At 36.2% G+C, this 20,556-nt stretch overlaps 1 protein-coding gene across 4 annotated transcripts in view; it reads left to right on the top strand.

Moving 5' to 3' along the window:
• Positions 1–19,931, top strand: part of SPAG1 (sperm associated antigen 1) — a 45,157-nt gene extending 25,226 nt beyond the window's left edge. For all 4 annotated transcript variants that reach the window (XM_055703982.1, XM_027814161.2, XM_027814162.2 and 1 more), the window contains 9 exons: positions 243–668; positions 1,053–1,152; positions 4,262–4,414; positions 8,699–8,874; positions 11,613–11,754; positions 12,669–12,795; positions 16,040–16,204; positions 18,187–18,555; positions 18,690–19,931. In XM_055703982.1, the coding sequence (XP_055559957.1) occupies positions 243–668; positions 1,053–1,152; positions 4,262–4,414; positions 8,699–8,874; positions 11,613–11,754; positions 12,669–12,795; positions 16,040–16,204; positions 18,187–18,555; positions 18,690–18,839 (1,808 nt within the window). In that variant the 3' untranslated portion in view covers positions 18,840–19,931. The remainder of the gene's footprint in view (positions 1–242; positions 669–1,052; positions 1,153–4,261; positions 4,415–8,698; positions 8,875–11,612; positions 11,755–12,668; positions 12,796–16,039; positions 16,205–18,186; positions 18,556–18,689) is intronic.
• The last annotated feature ends 625 nt before the right edge of the window (positions 19,932–20,556 follow it).

The raw sequence follows: 20,556 nt of genomic DNA, 5'->3' as shown, positions 1-20,556 counted from the left end.
TGCCCAGCAAGGAGAAAAAAGATTTCATAGTAACACCTTCTCAGTAATAATTGCAAGTTGCTTGTAAGTAGGAATTTTTCTGTGTTCCTGGAAGCATTTTCTGAGGCAAATAAGTCTTCATAACATTAGGCTGTTTGAAGAATTTGGTACTGTGTTCTTTGGCTGTACACCCCTCTTTTGCCAGGACAATAGTTTCTTCTGATGATGCAAGCTCTTAACTCAGCTCATTAACTTCCTTGCAGAAACTGGTGTGCCAGTAAGAGGAGAGGCAGCAGTGGTGGAGGCAGTGATGGGGAACGCGCAGAGAAAGTTTCATAGCAAAGGAGGAGGCAGTAAGGCAGGCGACAGAGAGACGCAGAAGCAGAAGGAATCCACCGAGAGTGGGTTAAAAAAAGGCACATCAGAGAATGAACGACAAAAGCATTTGTCAGACCATGAAGGTGAAGTTAATGGCTATTTACACAGTGATCAAAAGAGGGAAAGCTCTGAAGCTGAGGTCTCCAGGTCGAATGGAGCAGGGTCGCAGTCGGCTGGTGGCGGCAGTTCTACTTCACTTCCTCCTACTGCAGCAAAACTAAAAAGTGAAGGAAACGAGTTATTTAAGAGTGGACAGTTTGGAGAAGCTGTGCTCAGATACTCGGAAGCAATTGAATATGTCATTGGTCTAGGTGAGTGTAACACCTTATACTTAAATCTAGGATCGCTTAGATTATATAAAGGAACTAGAAATTAAAGTAACCGTGTCTGTTCCAGGATTTTTGGCAGGAGTTACTGTGCAGTAAATTCTTTGTCATCTCAGTAGAGGACAGTTCACATCACAAGAAATACAGGAAGATGAGTGAAATAATATTTAATTTTCTTGGGGCAGAGCTGTTTGCGTTTTATTTGTTTGAATAACTAGATATTCTAGGTGATGTGATAAAGGAAAGCTCCTTAGAGCTTTGCATTGTCAGCAAACTGCATCACTGCAGTGCAACTTAGAGTGTGCAAGTCTTTAATTCTTGAATGTCATTTTAGTAAAGGTCTTTGATTTTAATTGTAACCTCTTTTAGGAGAGCAAAGTCCAGATGATTTAAGTATCTTGTACTCAAACAGAGCAGCGTGTTACCTCAAAGAAGGGAACTGCAGTGACTGCATTCAGGATTGTAACAGGTAAATTGCAACCTGCCATGTAGAGCAATAGCATTCCTGATGATGATTAACATTTTAACTGATGCATTGCTATCGCACTTTGACTTAGAACAGTCTTCAGTGAAGTCTGATTCCCTGTCTAAATGACAGGTATCTTTGTCAGTTATGTAAACAATCACATGGAACTTGGGGAAGGAGTAACTTTTTACTTACTCTTACTCTATGAGGGCAGTCATTAGGCTTCTTGTGTACACAGAAATGCATAGCAGAATTAAAATTTTTAATATAAAGGCAGTGATAAAGGAAGTAATGTACTTCAGTGATGCTCTGCAGTAACTTACATGTAAAAGCATTGTTAAGCCAGCTGTTGGAAATTGCTTTCAGGCATGTGTATAGTGTATATATATATGTGTGTTCTCTGTGTTTGGTTTGCTGTTTTGGTTTGTTGTTTTTTTAATGTATACTTGTCATAGTTGTAAACAGTAATCACAGCTGTTCAGGAATTGAGCTAAAATCCTTTCTACTTATTGTGGCTTCTAAGGGTACAGGAGTTCAAGAAGATCAGATGCCTTCAATAACTTCCAAACACTTCCTCCCACTAAACTATTACTGTATTTCTAGATGTCTTTTTTTATATTTTCATAAATGGGGTTAGTGAGATTGAGTCTTAAGGTTCACCAAAGGATTCCAAGAAAGTTAGAAATCTTACTAATTAATCTGTTGGGGTTTTTTACAGCATAACCCAACCATTACAAATACCCACCCAAAACTAAAAAGAAAATACGCATGTACCTTTGTATTAACTAAGTATTTGACTTGCTGTATATATTCTACCTGACAGAAAAGTTCTCTAAAAATGTCATCTGAAAAAATTGACTTGTTAAAAATATTCTGTTAAAGTAGATGCAGGACCATAGACAGCTGACTGGTGAAACAAGGTGGCGTACATAGCAGCCATCACATTTTTCTATTCAGGATGTTTGAAGTACGTAAGACTTCAATTGAAATCAGTAATACAAAGGTGTGTGGGGTTGTACTCCTACCAACTGGAAGCTTACTTTCTTAATACTTAATGATAGTGTCCTTAATGTCATGCATATTTCCTGGATGCACAAGGACCCATGATGCTTAATTAACACAACAGAGGTAGAAATAATTTAGAGACTGAGAAGCAGAACTGCAAAACTGCAAACACATATGAATTGACAATGCCAATTAAATCTTCTGTAGGTAACGTAACATAAAAGATGATTTATGAATGTCACTTGAAATCAAAGCAAAAAATGGTGTAGTGCTTATATTCGTGATACAAAAATAAGTATTTAACACTTGTCTTGTATTGTTTCAGCTATTTAGGGCTTAGAAGTGTATAAAACCCCCTCTGTTGGATCTCCTTTTGTCTCAAGACTCTGATTTGGAGTGCTTTTGATTCTTGTTACAGAGACTGAAGTAGGGCTTCTGTGCACTGATGTTGATTTATTTAGTACTGTGGTGTGGTTTGGTCTCTGGCTGTATTACCTTTGCATTCTGCCCTGGAAATGCAGCTTTCCATTCCCACTGATGCTATTTGACAAACAATGTTGTCTTCCCCTGAATTTATGGCTGTTTTTTTCTTCGTTCTTGATGTTAGGAACCTGAAATTGCATTAATATTCATCTGAGTTACAGAACGTCAGGCATTTTTGCAGAGGTTTTGTAGGGATTACAATGTTGTGCGCTGTTCTGTTTTTCAAATGCATTCAGCAACATAAATGGAGTGTTGAAATATTTCTGAAATGGAAATGTTTATTCTAGAAATCACTGTTTCTCTAGCTTTAGGGGAGAGTAGTGGTGCAAAGCCAATTTACAGGAAAGGTGGCCAACAGCCTCCTGGGCTTATGAACAGGAGCACAGCCAGTGGACTGGGGAGAATGATTATCCCCTTGTACTCGGCAGTTGCTGGACAACATCTATGTTAACTATGTTGGTTTTCAGCTTCCCCAGTACAAGAAAGACAGTGGTCAACTGCAGTGAGTTCAGTGAAAGTGTCACTGAGGTGGTTGTGAACTCTGGAACAGTTGCCTGCAGAGGAGAGTCCAAGGGAGCTGGGTTTCTTCAGCTTAGAGGAGAATGGCTTGCAGGGGTCCTAAGAGCAGCCTGCTAGTACCTATGAGGAGATTATCCAGAGGATGAATCCTGGCTCTTTCTGGCAGTGCATTGTGGGAGGACGAGAGACATCAGGCAAAAGTTTAACCACACAAGGTTTGAACTATGTATTAGGAGAAACCTTTTCCTGATGACCAGTCCAGAGTATTGCAACAGGTTGCCCGGAGATGTGCAGTGATTCCCTTGGAGGTCTTCAAGGCCCAACTGGATAGAGCCCTGAGTAACCTTGTCTGATCTCAGAGCTGACCCTAGCTGTAGCAGAAAGTTGGACTGGGGACCTCTCAGCCTGAATTACTTTATGATTCCATGAAATCTAATTGGCTAGACTCATTGTAATTTCAGTATTTCAAAGTTTATTTCTCTTTAGCAAGAATAATTGATTTATAAAAGATGGTCTTTAACAAATAAAGGTTTGTGGACTGCTGTTCCATATTGCTGGAAAAGGCACTCTAACTGCATAGTGTCAGCATTTGAGCTCAGTGTTGAGCAGACACAATCAGAAGAGCAAACAGCCAAAAGACAGGCAAAAAACTAAAAGCCAAAAAAAGACAGGTGTATATTCATGTCTCACTAAATCTGTTTTTTACATGCATACTTCCGTGTAAGGAAGAACTGAAAATCATGTAGGCAAATGCACCATATACTTGAAATCCCCATAGATCTAGGCATGACTTAAGAAAAATGGCTTTTGTTCTTAAACAGCTGTCATTACATTAATCTTTTCTTGGTGATGGAAGCAGTTTTCTAGGTGGAAGATAGGCATTTGAGTAAAGTAAGTTGTAGTAAAAGCACTAACAAATTCATAACTGCATGTCTAAACCACTTAGTCTCATTTTCCTTGGTTATGTTACTGTAACGCCCATCTGAAATCACAGTTGTTACATCTAGTTGTGTATACCTTAATCAATGAAATAAATAAAATAGTTTTATTAATATTACTTCAGTTACTCTGTTTCAGTCCTGCATTTTTCTTTTGTTTTCTCCAGAGCTCTGGAGCTTCAGCCGTTTTCCCTTAAGCCTCTTCTACGACGAGCAATGGCAAATGAGTCTATGGAGCGGTATCGACAGGCATACATTGATTATAAAACAGTCCTACAAATAGACAGCAGCATCCAAGCAGCAAATGATAGTGCTAATAGGTAACTCCATTTACAAGTTTTTTTTATTTTGACTGGTATCAGAAAAGTAGAATTCAGTTTCATTTGTTTTACATGCTCCCTCTGTTCTGTATCCCTCGGAGGCAGGGTTGTCACAACTAGTGCGTTGTAACTAGAGGACTGACTTTTCATTTAGTTGTTTCTCTATAGCTTCACAGTTTTCCTCTGCCAGCAGTAGGTCACTTTCTGTTTTTAAAAATATAGTACTTAAAAGGCTTTTTTTACTGTTTCCTCAACTTATTTTCTTGCCTAACTTATATCTGATACCAATACTTCAAGGTCCATACCTTTTCCCTGATAATTGTTTCCTTTTCATATTAGCAGCCTTCCTGTTGGCAGTTGGAGATTTGTGTTAAGCAGGAATCCTTCAGTGTGCTGCAGTTGTGGAAACACGGATGTAGCTTGATACAGTAGTTGGCTACAAAGCTTAGAGGTTTAAAAAATATAATTGAATATTATTTTAACTTGTGTCAGTACTTCCAGCATTAATTCTTGTTGCCAAGAGAGCCATCTCAATTTCTATAATTTTATTTTAATAGCATAAAATTAGTGTATACACACTATTGTAATTGTATCTTATTAATATATAGTAAGTACTTAAGTGCGTAAATGATAGGATTTTCTGTTCCCTTTCATTTTTTCTTTTAATGGGGAAAAAAAGTATTAATGAAAGCAGAACAGCCATTAGTCATTGAGCAGGAACCCACATGCACGTGACTTTTAACAATGGATTCTGGTACCTTTATTTTTTTTCTTTTTTAAGTCAAGGCCACAAACACCCACATTATCACTTCATTTAAAAGTTCATAATATCTTGAAATTCTGCTTATTTGACCAGAGGTAGGCAAAGGAGATAATGACACTTTATGATCTCCGAGAAGTCTTATTACTTTTGGTAACACAACACATTGCTACTGAACTCCTGTATCTACACTGAGAATAGAGCACTGGGATTACTGAGACAGCTGCTCGTCTTGGTATCTCTGTGATTATTACACTTTTTAAAAAATCTTGGCTTATTTTATCTGCAGATACTCTTTTCATATTTCTTCTTGACTTGTAACTTGCTTAGTAATAAGCTTATTTCCCTTTTTTCCCTTAACACTCTTCCTTTTCTCCTCTCTAGGCCTTCCTTATGTTTTTAGCTTCACTGTTCATTACTCTTTCCTCCCTGGCAACCCATCACCTTATTTCAGCTGCTTCTTCCTTCTTCTCTTCTGCTGGTAATTCAGTTTTGCTTGCAAATTCTCAGTTTCTAAAGCATAGACCTGCTGCGTAATAGAACTTTAACTATAATTTATTTTTTAATATTTTATCATTTATGAATTCAACTGAAATTGTTTATCAAAGTACTCATTTTCATTTCCAAAGTAACAGGCCTTTTAAAAACTAATTTTAACAAAAATGATGGTTCTTTTACTGCCTTTTAACTTAAAGGGACAACCCCAAAATGTAACTTAATTTTTTTTAATATCAGGAATATTGAGTCTTAACAACCTGCTTTTATTGGAGGATTTATTTAAGTTCCTGTGGGACATTGGATGGTGATAGGAAGCTGGCAGGAAAAATTCATAATCTCACTTGTGTCTGAGGGTGGGTTTGATAAATGTGTTAAAGCTTGTCGTTCTGTACTTAGCTAACTAAGCAGGCTTTCCAAAATCTTGGAATCAAATGTATGTTCGGTCTGGTATTTTTAATAATTGTCAAGTAAAAGACAAGTAGGATTTTTAATATAAAGTCTTTACCTGATCATTTTGTAATCAAAAGGAAATAATTAAGAATGTAAGTACGTATTTTTATGAGAAGTAAACTGAAAACAAGTGTAAAGAGTTATTTGAGTGTTTATCATTGAATTGTGTCTTATATTGGTTATTCTGAGGTGATTTTTAGATAAAATGAAAGGACTGTTTCTTTTAATAGTGCATGCCAAGTCACAGGAAAATGCATTTCAAGCACGTTTTTAATTAGTGGCATTTTTCTAGCTTTGTGAACGTCAGTGATTTTCCTATTTTATGTATTTTAATTTCCTCTTGAGTATTTTACTATTTGCTTTTCACTTTTTTCATTTACTGAGTTGAAGTTTCGTTCCAGTTGTCTCAACTCCTTTAGTATCAGTTAGCAAATTGTATTAGATAGCTTGGGAGCTTTTATTACAAAGTCCCATGTGAGTATTGTACTGTACAAATAAATCTGTGATAAATTCCAAAACTGCGGGATTGTTGGGTCAAGTTAGGGTGTTGGTGGTAGGGAGTGATTGTGTTTGTCCCAGCTTTTTTATGAGATCTAACCACGGCACACAGGTATGCATTTTTGCAGAAGACTGTGCTTAGATGATTGTATTACAAGCAGTCGATTGATCATCAAATCGTGCAGGATTCTTTCTGTTGATTTTGATGAAATGTATCAGGTTTTTTTCTCCAATGTTTTAAGCCCATTATGATAAATGGAGAAAAAATAAACAGGAAGTCAATGGGACCCTGGTTTACTGTAGAATTATTCTGTTACTTTCTATGGGAAATACCTAAATGTAATGAATCGACTTTTTAATGAAGTGTACAGTTTTGCTCTCTAATAAAATAACCTCAGTAAAACTTAGGGCTCTTTAATTTAGGGTAGTGTGCCACATTTTTCTTAACAATTGAATTCAGGATATTATTAAAAAACTAAAGTTTTAGTAAAATTAGAGCACAGTAGAACTTGGACAAGCTACTTAGTTGGTAGGTCCTATAAAATGTTGCTTAGTAATGACACAGGCAGAGGAGAGCCCTAGAAGGGCATATGCAGCAAACCTACAGAAAAATAATATTCTTGTTCGCTTAGAAAACTTGAGATAATACTATGAAATGTGATGTTCTGTATATGAAGAAATTTGCTTTCAATTAAAAAATGTAAGAAATTTTGTTTCATGCAGCATTATGTAATACATAAAAAAACGTATTACATAGCTCTACAAATAGCCATTCTAGTCTGTATAGTTCTTTAAAAAATTTTGGTAATTTCTCTTTTATGATAAAGAATATTAGAACAGGTGCTGCTTCTTGTATTGGTTTTTCTATCAGACCCTAATGGGAAAAGAATTTGTTCCTGAATGCTCTGACTCTGTTGCAGTAGTAATATACCAAGGTGTGTGTTTGTTTGTTTGTTTTATAGCTGTCATTAAAATAATTTGAAAAAAACAAAACTGAGCAAGAAAACTCAATTGGGTAATTTATGCTCATTCTATATCTCATTCTTGATGCCCTATTCAAGGTTCTTAAGGGGTTTTTGAGGTTTTTTGGATGTGTGTTGGTGCAGTATGTTTTTTACACCTGTGTTAGGTAGAAGTGCACCTAATACACAATTTTCAGGTTTATTGGCTATAGTATCAATGTGACTTGCTTTGGTACTCAGTTCAGAATTTTCCTTTGTTAAAGTAGATATTAGACTTACCACCAGTTGAACTTGACTCAAGCTCATCTTGACATCAGAAGACATTTATCTCACTATTATTCTCGTAATTGATGAATATTTATTTGTGGTTTGTTCTTTTTTTTAAACACTACAATAATTATAATGGGACCATGAAATCTTGTATGGCTTTACTCATTATGTTTACTTAGGTCTTTCTCCAAAATAATCACAGCAGTGGGAAATTCCCACTTGAATGGATTTCTCATGTACAGAAATATTTGAACTCTGCCCCCCCCCCCCTTTTTACATTTTTCTTTGCATTTTTAAATGGGGATAAAGAATGATTGATTGACTAATTTCTGACAGTTCTGTAAAATGCAACTTAATGCCTACTTTGTGACCTGCATTGACTATTAAGAAAATTGTTGTGTAAAACATTTCATTTGACATTGGTAAATTTAGTTACCACGCTTTGTCTGAGAATATTGTAATCTGCACTTGTTACAAATAACACCTATGAACAGCTGAGAAGAGTAAACAAAACCAAACCATAATTTTTTCCTGTTTTTTATTGCATGTGGTAGGCAGCATTTAGAGCTTAGTTAAAAAATTAGTCATTTGCTTAAATATTTACAGATCATGGTGAAGTCAGCTTCTTGTCTTCTAAATGTGAGCATGAATACTTAAAGTAAATCTAAATCTTAAATGAGTGCAATACCATTAACTGCTGTCACGATCTTTTTTTGAATTAGTCTTAAGGATAATTGTTCAGTTTTTTCAAAGACTGTAACATTGCATTAATTAATTTGGGTGTAAGCTATTAAAGCGTGTTTTAAATATATAAAAAGTCATGTTGGTGGGGTTTTTCTCTTTCAGAATAACAAAGACACTAATAGATCAAGATGGTCCCAGTTGGAGGGAGAAACTGCCACCAATCCCAGTTGTCCCAGTTGCTGCTCAGCTACACAGGTGGGATGGAGGAAGCTTTACTCCAGAGAATAAGCCAAGAAGTACTACAGATACCAACAGAGAAGAACAGTTGCAGATGAATCGTATGTAGTTAATGCAAATATATGTAAAAAAAAAATAAATTGAAAAATGGAATACTATTTAATATTGTCAAAGAAACTGCTTTAGAAAATACTTATCAGAGACCTTGTGAAAAGCCAAGTTAGGTGATGGTCATTTATGGGATTGGGTTTAATGTGCTTTGTGGAGCCACAGTTATGATATATTTTTTAAAGCCAAGTGATGTAGTTTGCAGCATGTAATTTCTGAAGTTACATAAAATAAAAGAAAATATAGCAGAAATACTCATCAGTAGTATATTGAGACCTATAAGTATCAGTAGTTTCCCTGACATCGTACTACAGTTATAACACAGTTTTCTCCAAAAAGCCCACCACCCAAACACGCAACCTTGGTAACATAATGAACTACATAATCTGTAGCTGTCATTTAATTGTCATGAAAGCATTACTCAGCTCTTCAGAATAGAAAGGGTAGACTTGTAGGTGGCTAGTAGTGGTGAAATGGATTATAAAAGAACACTGCTGGTTTTTTATTTATTTTGTTTTTTGTTTTTTTTAAAGGGATTCTAACTTTGACAGCAGCCATTTAGTAGTCGCCTTTCAAAGATGTTAGTTTAGGTTAGATGGTAGTTTAGGAAACTTTCTTCCTCCTGTTTTTTTTTCCCTTCATTGCAATTCCATTTTTCTCCTCCAGTAAATCAGGTGAAGGAACCTTTCTGATTAATTTTTTATTGACATTAAACATTGTTTTTGCAGAGGCCTTAACTGTATGATTTTTTTTTTCTCAGCTGTTAATTGGTTCCCCTTTGAGTTTTATTTCCTTATAAAGAAAAGTAATGCTGAAGATAATTTCCCCTTAACACATGAGAGGCTGCAATGCATAACTGGGTTGCTGGCCAAATACGTAACAGTGGTAGGTTTATCTGTCCATAATGCATTACTGCAATAGAAAATTGTTTTTCTTTTAAGAAACATGAGGAATGTTATTTAAGCTCAATTAGATTAATAAAAATTTGACCTTACTTTTTAAAATGTCCAGTGGCAGGTATTTTCATTACAGTTTTTGTCACTACCTGTCATTACTGGTTCATCACTCTTAAGGATTGGGCAGCAATTGGGTTCAACTTTTTTTAAAATGAAGTAGAAAACTAGTATGTTGCACAGTTGCTATTAAACAGAAGTGCTTAGCTTGAAAAGCGCTTTTTGTTGTATGGATCGCACTCCAGGCTTTTTCTGTTATTAAAGAATACAACTTGTGGATTTTTATTTCGGTGTGTAACTAACCTATTTAAACCTTTGAAGTAGTAAATTTGTATCTATATAACCTTATCTAATTTTGTTAGGAGAGAGGATTTGAAGATCACATTAGCGAAAAGTACACAGATAAGTGGCTCCTGAGAACACTTGTGATTGTGTTTGGCCTGTTAGGAAAGTTAACAAAACTGACCATCACTGCCTTCATGAAGTGTGCTCTGTGGCATGTTGTTGCAAAACGTGCCTCAGTCTATTTCAAATAGTGCACTTTGGTTAGGTTTTGTTTTTAGAAATACTAAGTGAAGACCGTGTAACGAGTTTCTCGACTGAAGTGTGACTCTAAGGTTGTGGTTGCCTTCTCATGCCGGTACTAAGTCAGTGGGACCTGACAGTGATAGCTTGCACTGGAAGCATGCCAGCAATGTTCGGTCAGTCCTTAAACCTTACTGTGGGCTGACACTTTTTTTGCAACAATTGTCTGTTGTTTTTTGTATTACAAGTTGAGTTATAATTTAGTTGTGTTTCTAGCATAAATCTGTTCTAGTTTCACGTCACTAACTTTATTTTTTCCCCAAGTCCACATGTAGTTTTCTGGCATGGGGCACTGCCATGTTTTCATAAAAGAATTCACTGACTTTAATTACTGGTTAAAATTATCTGATTATATACAGTGTTTAAAACCTGAAGCTTGGCAAGGGACTTATATTCTTTAGCAAGGTACAAAAAGTAGATTTTTCCATTACGTTTACTTAGAGCTATGTTATTAATCATTGCTTGCTCACAACGGAGACACGAAACAGCGGTCAGGATTGGTTTTCCAGTGCAAACATAGCTATGATTGCAGTCTAACCCAGAAGCATATGCAACAAATGTTGTGGAGTTTAGTAGGAAAACCAATTATGGAAGAACCCAGTTATCAGCTAAAAAAAGTTTAGTTATGTGTTTCAGGTTCCTCAAAACCTCTTTTATAAATAGTTATTAACAGAATATTACTGGTGTATCACCAACCCCTGCTGATGTGATGACTTGTTTGTCGTCGTCAGTTTAGCATAGTAATTGTGATAGATAGCTGCTTGCAGAAAGAATACTAGATCAAATTATGGCTGTCTTGGTGTGATGGTGGAAATCTAGAAGGCCTTTAATCCTGCTGATTAAATCACCACCATTGTAAATAAAACTAGTATCTTAGTGGAGATAGTCATTCTTTACCAGACAAAGGGGCAGGTGGAAGGAGGTGAAGGTGTAGAGCTGTCTGTTGGCATTCCCCTTATTTTCAGCAAAGTAATTACCCTGCTGCATGGGGAAATACGTGTTGTGCCAAATGTAGATATGTTAGTTTATGCCTTTCTTAGAGCAGCAGGGAGAATCTGGGACACAAACAACAATGCACAGACTGATAAAGATACTTCAGTTACCAGGCATTTATTCTTAGTCTGGGTAGATTATTCAGATACCTCTAATGAACTGACCTTCTTATGTAACACTGTGATCCTTTTGTAACGTAGGTGAGAAAGCTGAGGAGAAGTTCAAGACATTAAAAAATGAAGGGAATGATTTTGTAAAAAAGGGTAAATACGAAGAAGCTGTAAATAAATACAGTGAATGCATGAAGTTAAATACCGAGGAATGTACAATCTACACTAACAGGTAAAGGTCCAAAATCTAACACCACTTTGTGAGATAACAAGAGTTGTATTTTTCTCTCTGCAAATAGAGATCCTTTCAGTCACTGTGGTAAAAAAAAATATCTTTTTTTTTACCACTTGATGAGTGTTTCCAATAAAAAAAATTGATTTATTTTTTTTTTTGAAACTGTGTTATTTTCCAAGGGGAACAAGTATTAATGTCACTGATACAGATCTTTAAATCTTTATATAAATAGAGTAAGCAATAGTAAAAGTTCTAATTAGCATAGCATTTTGCAGCATTTTTTGAGAATATTGGTATGATTTTAATTAAAAACTAACATGCAGTGGCAGTATCTCAAATATGAAGACTAATAATTCAGAGAAAATGTACATTTTGAGAAAGTGAAAGTAGGAACACAGTCATACAACAGCATTATTTTAAAGGTTGACCTAATTCTGCAGCATAATTCTTTATGCTGTAATCTTACCAGCTTTCACAAACTAAGAAGGATTTGATTAGGCCAGCACTTGAATAGGAGACTTCCAAGTAATAATTAGGTGCAGAAAGCATTATTGCTTATTTAACTTAGAGCACATTTTTAGCCAGAATGGACGTATAAAATCCATACTATATCAGGCCTTGTACTCTGATATTACACCTGCATAGGCTTTGCTTTTAAAATACTTAACGTATCTGCCTTACTTCGAGCATTAGTCATATGTGATTTTTGACTTTTATTGCAGGAATTGGCCCTCTTTAAATCCATCCAGTGATGTCATTAATACTTACTGTTTTGATGTACTTTAAAAAATACCACATTGAGACTGAATTGTGTGAAGTATTGTAGTTAACATTTATAAGTCAGATGCTGTTGGCACTACAGTACTGTAGAATTTACTTATATTGCAGTGTATTCTGTTTTTCTGTGTTAGAGCTCTCTGTTACTTGAAACTGTATAAATATGAAGAGGCTAAGCAGGATTGTGATCATGTTCTTCAGATAGAAGATTCTAATATTAAAGCTTTTTATAGAAGAGCACTAGCGTACAAAGGATTACAGGTGAGGAAAAAGAACATAGCAGGTATTCTTAAGCACTTCTAAATTCGCTTATCCTCTTCAAAGGCAATCAGGTAGTTGAGTCAATGAGTGAATACAAAGTATGCAGTGCTGATGATTTAGTATTTTGTAGAGCATTAGGCACACATAAAATATTATATAAATACTTTTGCAACATAAAAACCTGCATGTTGACTTGTAATAATTTGAGAAAATACAAAAATATTGTAATAAATGAGGCTTGACTGGAGATAGGTTAAGCAAGTTTCTGTTCTAATGTTCTAATATTCTTCTGGGTACCCTGGTCTGTTTTTTCTGTCAAGGTGTTTATTATATCTTTGCTGATGATAAATGGATTCTCTCCAAGTTGGTCTTCATCTGTCCAGACTGAAATTGCAGGCCGTCTTTTGGCATCTGCTCATATTTGAGTGCTTGTCATATTGAGCCAGGGGTTTAATTATCTTCATTTTCTCCCTCTTCCTTCTGTTACAAACCTTTGTCAGTAATCTACTTTCTCACTCTTTGAACAGTGCCCGTACTCAACCTTTTCTTTCCATCTACACAGTGGGTGGTGGTGACTGTATTGTGCTCATCTTACGCACAGTTTTTTGAGTATCCTTTTACCCGATTGTCATAAATGCAGACTTAACATTGCTTATATCCATCTTGATTTTGACTACAAATCTCTATAAAACTACAAATCATCATGTTCCATCCTGTTGGCTCCCCTTCTTCAGTGATACCAGTTGGCCCCTACACTTTCACAGCAATCCTTACTCTGCCTGTCAGCTTTTACCTGGTGTTAAGTCATCAGCTTCTCACTTCTGTTGGCTCATGATGGCAGCTGTTACCTACTTTGTATTACATTTTACAGGTGTCTTTAAACAAGCATCTTAAGTGTTTTCTCCCATGTTGCTCTTTGTAACTGGAGGCGATAACTCCAACCGTCCACCAAGTTTGAGCAAGTGTCCATCAAATGAATAGTTACCTCAGACCTCCATTATGTTTGATGCCTTTAACAAAAAACTACCTGATTGTGTCTCAGCTAACAGATTGCCTGAGGACAATGTGTTTGTGCTTGGTAGTGTGCTAGCCTGCTCTCATTCCGTGTTATAATTCCAGATGCAAGTAGCAGGAACCACGGGATCTTTTGTTCGTGATAAATTTGTTCCTCTGTTACAGGAGCTATGAAATTTTGAAAGTTTGCTTTGATTAATTTTCAAAGGTGAAGTGTCTTAATTTTATGTAAAATCTTTTCTGTAACTGTACCAAGCTACCTGGTATTAATAATTTGTAACCTTACATTGTTGAAGCTGATAAAAAATGAGTAAAAACATGAGCAAAGTGATTCTACCAAAAAAGGGAGATTACATACTAGTGAAGAACGTAAAGAATTGGAGAAATAACTTCTGCTTTTTTTAATACCCTAGAAAAAAAATACTATTTTTGTATTATCGAAAACATAACCTGAAACACACTGTTCATAGATTCCTTCAGACCAGTCTGACCTGGGGACTCCCAAAATGTTTTGTTGTCATTGGATTTAATGCCTTCACTATTGCTAATTCCAGGGATGTGAGTGATTCATAAAACCAGAAAAAGCAACAAAAGTCATTGGAGGCTGACAGATGACCGTAATGAAAAATTTCAAGAGCTAAAAGCATGTAGTTTGGCAAAGACCTAACTAAGCTGGGAAGTGTTATTTGTGTATAAATATCCAGATACTTAACCACAAAAGCTGCAGTGGAATTTAATTAAGTAAATGAGGGGTTTTTTTAAATAGATTTACTGAGATGCAGTTAAGGGAAGATCAGTAAAAAGGTTGTGCTTGTGTGATGAATTAGGCCTGTAACATAGGACACAGGACTTCAGACTGCATCTCCTACAGCTGATAGTCCGGTCTCTTGCTTTGCCTACAACCACCTTGCATGATTTTTGTTGAGAAGTCTGGCAGGCTGCAGTTAAATCCAGAAGGGTTAGTTGTTTGCTGACCCTTGTGATTGTTTTCAGAATCTTTTTTCCTGTAGTTGTGAATCTTCACATCTGTAATTCAGATGGTTTAGCTTAATCAGAAGCTGTTTTCTGATGGAAGCAATCTGCCCCCTTTCTGCATTCATTTGCTAAGGCTAAATAATTCTAGTTCTCTTACACTTCTTTCATGATAGAGTAGACTTCAGTTCACTTACAGACTTGCTGCAATGTCTGCACCTTGAATACTGGTCATCAGTATTGAACAAAACACTGTGTAGCAAAAAGAATATGAGTGACTTATACACTAATGTTTTTATTACAGTTGAAATGCTGAAGAAGTACCTCAGCTGGAAAATGAGGAATTTTTTCATGATGATATGCATGACTTAAGAGTCATTATCACTAACCTTATGATAGTGCTTGGGAACAGAAGAAATATTAGGTCCCTCGCACAGAGAGATCATGTTGACCTTTTACTATCTGCATGGTCTTTTACTGTTTACTGCTACATTTCATTCTTATTTTTGATGCTCCATCCCTCAAGGTGTCTTGATTTTTCCATGTGATATTCCAGTCTTCCTCAGAATTGATACTATTAACTTTTGTCTCCAGAAAATTTAGTCTAAAAACCTCATAATTTCTAATGTCAAAATTTGAAATAAAAACACGAAACAAATGACAAGACTGATGATGGAGGAACTGTGTCCTAATGCCACTCTGTCGCTGCATTTGTCCTTCTAATCCTGTTAATCCCAGAGTTCGTAACATAATCGCAATCTTCTGAAGTATTACCAAAAATTTCCCTTCTCAAACTGTAAGAAATGGACTGTTGGATTGAAGTACAGGAAGATTAGGTGTATTTTTAATTTAAGCTTAATTAACTCTTTTATTGGCAAAGCAAGTATGCAAACTGTTGATGGACACACATTATATTAATCTTGAAGAAGTGTTAAACTGTAAGCAATTATGCTTGAAAGCAGCAATGTTCAATAATCAATTCTTTGATACAGGGAATATGTTTCTCAGAATAAATTATGTCATATTACATATTTAATATAGAAATATTTAGTTGCAAAATATGAAGTCAAACTCACCCTCAGTTTCCTTGTTTCCCTCTAATGAAATTGCACTGGCTGTATTTGGATTATTTTTGTCTACTTTACTGTAAAGATCCTAGCATTTTTATTTTTCTTAATTCTAAAGGACAGTATGGTAGTTCAAATTTATTTTTCTAGTGGTGTGCTTATGAAAAAATTATATTCCCTTCTACTTACAGAATTATCAAGCCAGTGTTGATGATTTCAACAGAGTGCTTCTAATAGATCCAAACATTCTTGAAGCAAGAAAGGAACTAGAGGAGGTAACCCAGCTGCTCAATCTTGACAGCAGCACTGTAGCTGGCCATCAGCAAAAGCAAAGGAAGAAAATAACCATACAAGAGGTATACCTGTTCATTTTTAAAAGCAGGCATTACAGAAGCAACAGACTTGAAGAGATAATATTAAAGTTTTTGTTTTGCACTTCATAGCTCTATGGTTTTTGGGGGTGGAGTTGTATTTTTTGTGTAATTTTGAGGATCTACTGGGGGATTCTTGCATGTGACGTGTTCAGTGTCTATATACGTTCTATAGTAAAGCGTGGGCTGCTTTGAAGTGTATGCAGAACCACGGCAGAAATGGAGAAAGTACATTTAGATGGCACTACAGTTGAGGACACGCTCTTTGTAAACAAAAATTGGTTAGACTTTGAAATACCTGTTTTACAGAATATGGCTGACAAATAGCAGGTTTACTTTTCAGGGCTGTGCTACTCAGGAAGCCTCTGGGGCAGTGCTGGCAAAGGTTCATTGTCAGCAGGCGTGCTGGCTGTTCGGCGCTAGTAGTAAAGTTACTGCTCTGAAGAGTGAAATCCTCCTTTAAAGAGCAAGAGTATGGGTAAAACATCTCTAGGATCTTATAAAAGAAACGTGTGGTGTAGTGTTATGTAATGGATCAAAATGTTAGCCTTGAGAGTTCTGGGTAGAATTAGGCAGTAAAAGGATTTTCTCAGTCATCTGATATTTTTGGATTGTAGCTTTGCTGATTTTTCAAGAATGTTTGGGGTTTTTTCCCCTTTTCATTTAAAAATATATAGTTAAATTACATAGTTCCCAGTCTGTACAGTGATACTGTAATTTGATAATATAATTTCGAAATAGTGGCATAATGGAAACTGCAGTTATTAATACAGAAACAATGTGTTTTATTGAAACACTTCACACTGTCACGAGTTCATGGGATTTTATGTAACTGGTGTGAGTCGGGTATAGCGTTAGTTAAGCTCAGAGCTGTGACAAACAAAGGGACCTGGAGAGTGTTTAGGGCAGGTTTGGGAAGTGACTGCATTGTTCAGGGGCCAGCTAACTACATTACTGGCAGTGGTAATTTTTCTGGGGGTGGGGCAGGAAGCATTTATGTTTGCTGTCGTAATTACAGCTGCCCCCTTAGACAGCCTGTCTTAACTGCTGTAGTACAAGGTAGTTCCATGAAAACAGACTGCAAAGAAAAGTAAGGCAAATTAGAAGCTGGAATTTATCATCATTACTCCATTTTAATCAAGCTATAATTATATAAAAGACAGTCAGGATTTCTCTCTTGATACTAAGGATTGTTGAAAAACAGAGAATATCTATAAGCACAATGCAGTATTTTCTACAAATGAACTAAGCTAGTTCCCCTGTACTATGTGACACCATATCTTCAGACTTTTTGAAACACTTGGCATCCTTTGAGGAGACCCTGTTCAGTGAGTTTTAGTCAGTTTATACTAATTCCACAACTCGTGGTAGCTTGAAATAGCTTTTGGCAAATGTAGTTTGAACCCACGGTTAATTTTCTAGCGACTGATTCATGAAACTTGATACAGGCTGGAAATTTGGGAAAAGTTAAGTGGGTATTTGGGCAGTCAGAGCATGCTGAGCTTTCTCATTCCACGGCAAGACTCAAACCAGCAACCTGATAGAGCTGCTGTACACCTGTATGATTCTGAAGGCGCAGCAGTAAAGTGAAACGTGGATATCTGGTGATTTGACTTCAGTTCTGCTTGATTTCTGCAACTTCGCATCTAGAATATATGTACAGTCCCCCTTGGCTTTCTGCCAGCGGTCTTCAGTTGCCTGTCAACAGTGGAGGGCCAAGCAGTGAAAGGAAGTGTAAAATACATACTTTTGACCACAAGCCTTTAAAGATGAATTAGAGAGTTACTGTTCTGGGGGGGAAGTATAGCAAAAGAACATAGGTGCCTTTCTTTTACTTTAGAAGAGTAACATACTAACTTTTAATTTAATGATGTTATTAAGGGATATATATATGCATGCAGTTTATGAAGCTTCAGGTTATCTACATGTCCACGTGAAAACGATTTGTTGCCATTTTCTTTGTGAAGGTGACTGATGAACAGGAAGAGGGACAGCTGGCTACATCAGAAGATGTGACTGATGGTGTTACTTCTAAAGAAGCAGTTCAAAAGAGTGTGCCACTGAAGCCCTCTGAGAAGCTGTGTATTTCTGAACCATCTAATGCTTACGACTTTGGTCAGATTATAAACGCAGTGAATGCCAATAAGGATAAAGCTGCTTGTGCAGATCTTTTAACACTTACTGATCCAAAAAAATTGCCAGTGCTGCTAAGTAACAAACTTGAAGGAGAAATCTTTCTGATTTTTATCGAGTCATTGGAATATTATGTAGTTGGGAAAGATCCTGGCCTTGTATATCAGCACCTTTTCTACTTGAGCAAAGCGGAAAGATTTAAGGTAAGAACCTAGGTTGAATGTGTATTTAAGTTGCACAGAAACCTAAAGGAAACGGAACACTTGATTTTGTATCTGTCAGGTACTACGATTTTCAATCAGCTTGTGCTAATTATAAAATAATCTGTTTTTTTCAGGTGATGCTGGCTCTTCTTAGCAAAACCGAAAAAGAACAGGTTCAAAAACTGTTTGATTTACTTGCAGAAAACCAGAATAATCAGTACTCTCTGGAAGATCTTGAGCGCCTTAAAAAGGTTTATGAACTTCAAGAAGTTAAAGTTTGTTGATTGCATGCATATCGTTCATGTTCATAAGGTGGATGTATGAACTGTGCAGACTTGCATGGGTTGAAGTGGACTGTTGGATTTTATTTTGTTTTGACAGCATATGCACATTTAAAACTTGCTGCTCGTTGTTTTTCTTGTAGTTGTATCCATTTTTAATCCTAGAATTTAATGCATGTCTTTGCGTTCCATAACAGAGTTCATGTTATTTGGCAAGTGATGTTATTTAGACTGTTTTAATTGAATATATTAAAACGTTTTACAGTATATATAATTAATGCGAAATATCTTGATGGTACAATAGATAATACTTTTTTTAGTCATCACTTGTTACATCATTGTGTGAGTTGTATGTTCTTGTGATAAAGAAGTGTCTTCAAGATAAACGGGTCAGTTAGCAATAGCTTTGCTAAAACAAGTTTACAGAAAGTATTAACCTTTCTCAGATACTAACTGCTGCAGGCTATCTGTTTCATTACTGTCCCTGTTCTATACAAAACAGATTCAAATATTTCTGGTGCAATACAGCTTAGCAACAAAGGTGAAGGAATATTACATTAGCTTGTCATGGAACACTTTGAATTAAAATAATTTAATAAATAGGTATCTTTTTTACATGATTAACAAGCGAGTAATTTTTAGTGCACAGAGAATTATTTTTTTTTCTCTGTGTGTGTAAGGACTGCTGATTTGCATGGCTTTTGAAGTGACAGTGGTAAAGAGGAGGACAAGTGGCTGCACCTACTAATAAAAATGTTTAACTCTTAGTTTTGCAATCAGATTATTTAAAACACCGGCTATTTCAGTTTACAGACATGTTACAAAGCTAAAACAAGCGTGGGGTGGACAAGTATGGGTTTTTTTTAATTATTATTTCAGGCAGTACTTTGTGTTTTATATGTGATTCTGACAAAGCTCCTTGTTATCAAGGTGAAGTGTTTAAATTTTTCAAATACCCTGTTGCCTTCCTTGCACTTGTGATATAACTGTATATCAAACTCACTAGCACTGCAGAAATATCATTAAGAATGTTGTTCTAATGAAATATTCTCAGGTGTATATTAATTAAAAAAATAAAGTGGTTTTTTTTTTTTTCTTGAGCAGTACAATTATGGATTCTCCTTTCTGGTTCTACATGCAATTCTGACATGTAGATGATGAGTTACTATCTTTCCCAGGGCAGTGCCTGCCCCTGCCGTGCCTAGGCCCTTGGGTCCCCCTGTTTTGAAAAACTGTCTTTTTAATCTGTCTGTGCTCTGCCCTCAGCATTTATCACACTCTTCAGTCTCCCTCTGCCCTCCGTAAGCATCGCCTCTTCTGCTTGGTCACCAGGTTGAGCGGCTCTGCCAGTCAAAAGCAAGACTATTGAGCAGGTGGCTTTCTGTGTGGCTTCGGTGGAAACACAGGTGCCCAGATTCAGTAAGAGTGGACAAAAAGGGGGAGTGGGGTGTGTGTCTGTGTGTGTGAGATCTGTTTTGTTTCATTGGTAATTGCTTTTTACATCCTTCTGAGAATGAAGCATTTCCACTTTAGAAGAGGGCAGGAGGCTCTCAGATGGCATAACCCACCTTTCTGGCAGGGAAAGCCAAACCACAGCGCAGTATTACTCCCTCGGGCTTTTCAGTCAGCACCTGAGCATTAACACACACAAAACCTAGACCATAAACAAACCAAAACCAATACAAAAAACCTGCTTCAGGAAGAGAGCACTGGTTAGGTG

The sequence above is a fragment of the Falco cherrug genome, chromosome 3 (genome assembly GCF_023634085.1).
Source record: "Falco cherrug isolate bFalChe1 chromosome 3, bFalChe1.pri, whole genome shotgun sequence".
NCBI classification, from domain to species: Eukaryota; Metazoa; Chordata; class Aves; order Falconiformes; family Falconidae; genus Falco; species Falco cherrug.
The sequence above is the reverse complement of the archived record's forward strand: the minus strand, read 5'-3'. Positions and strand labels throughout refer to the sequence as shown.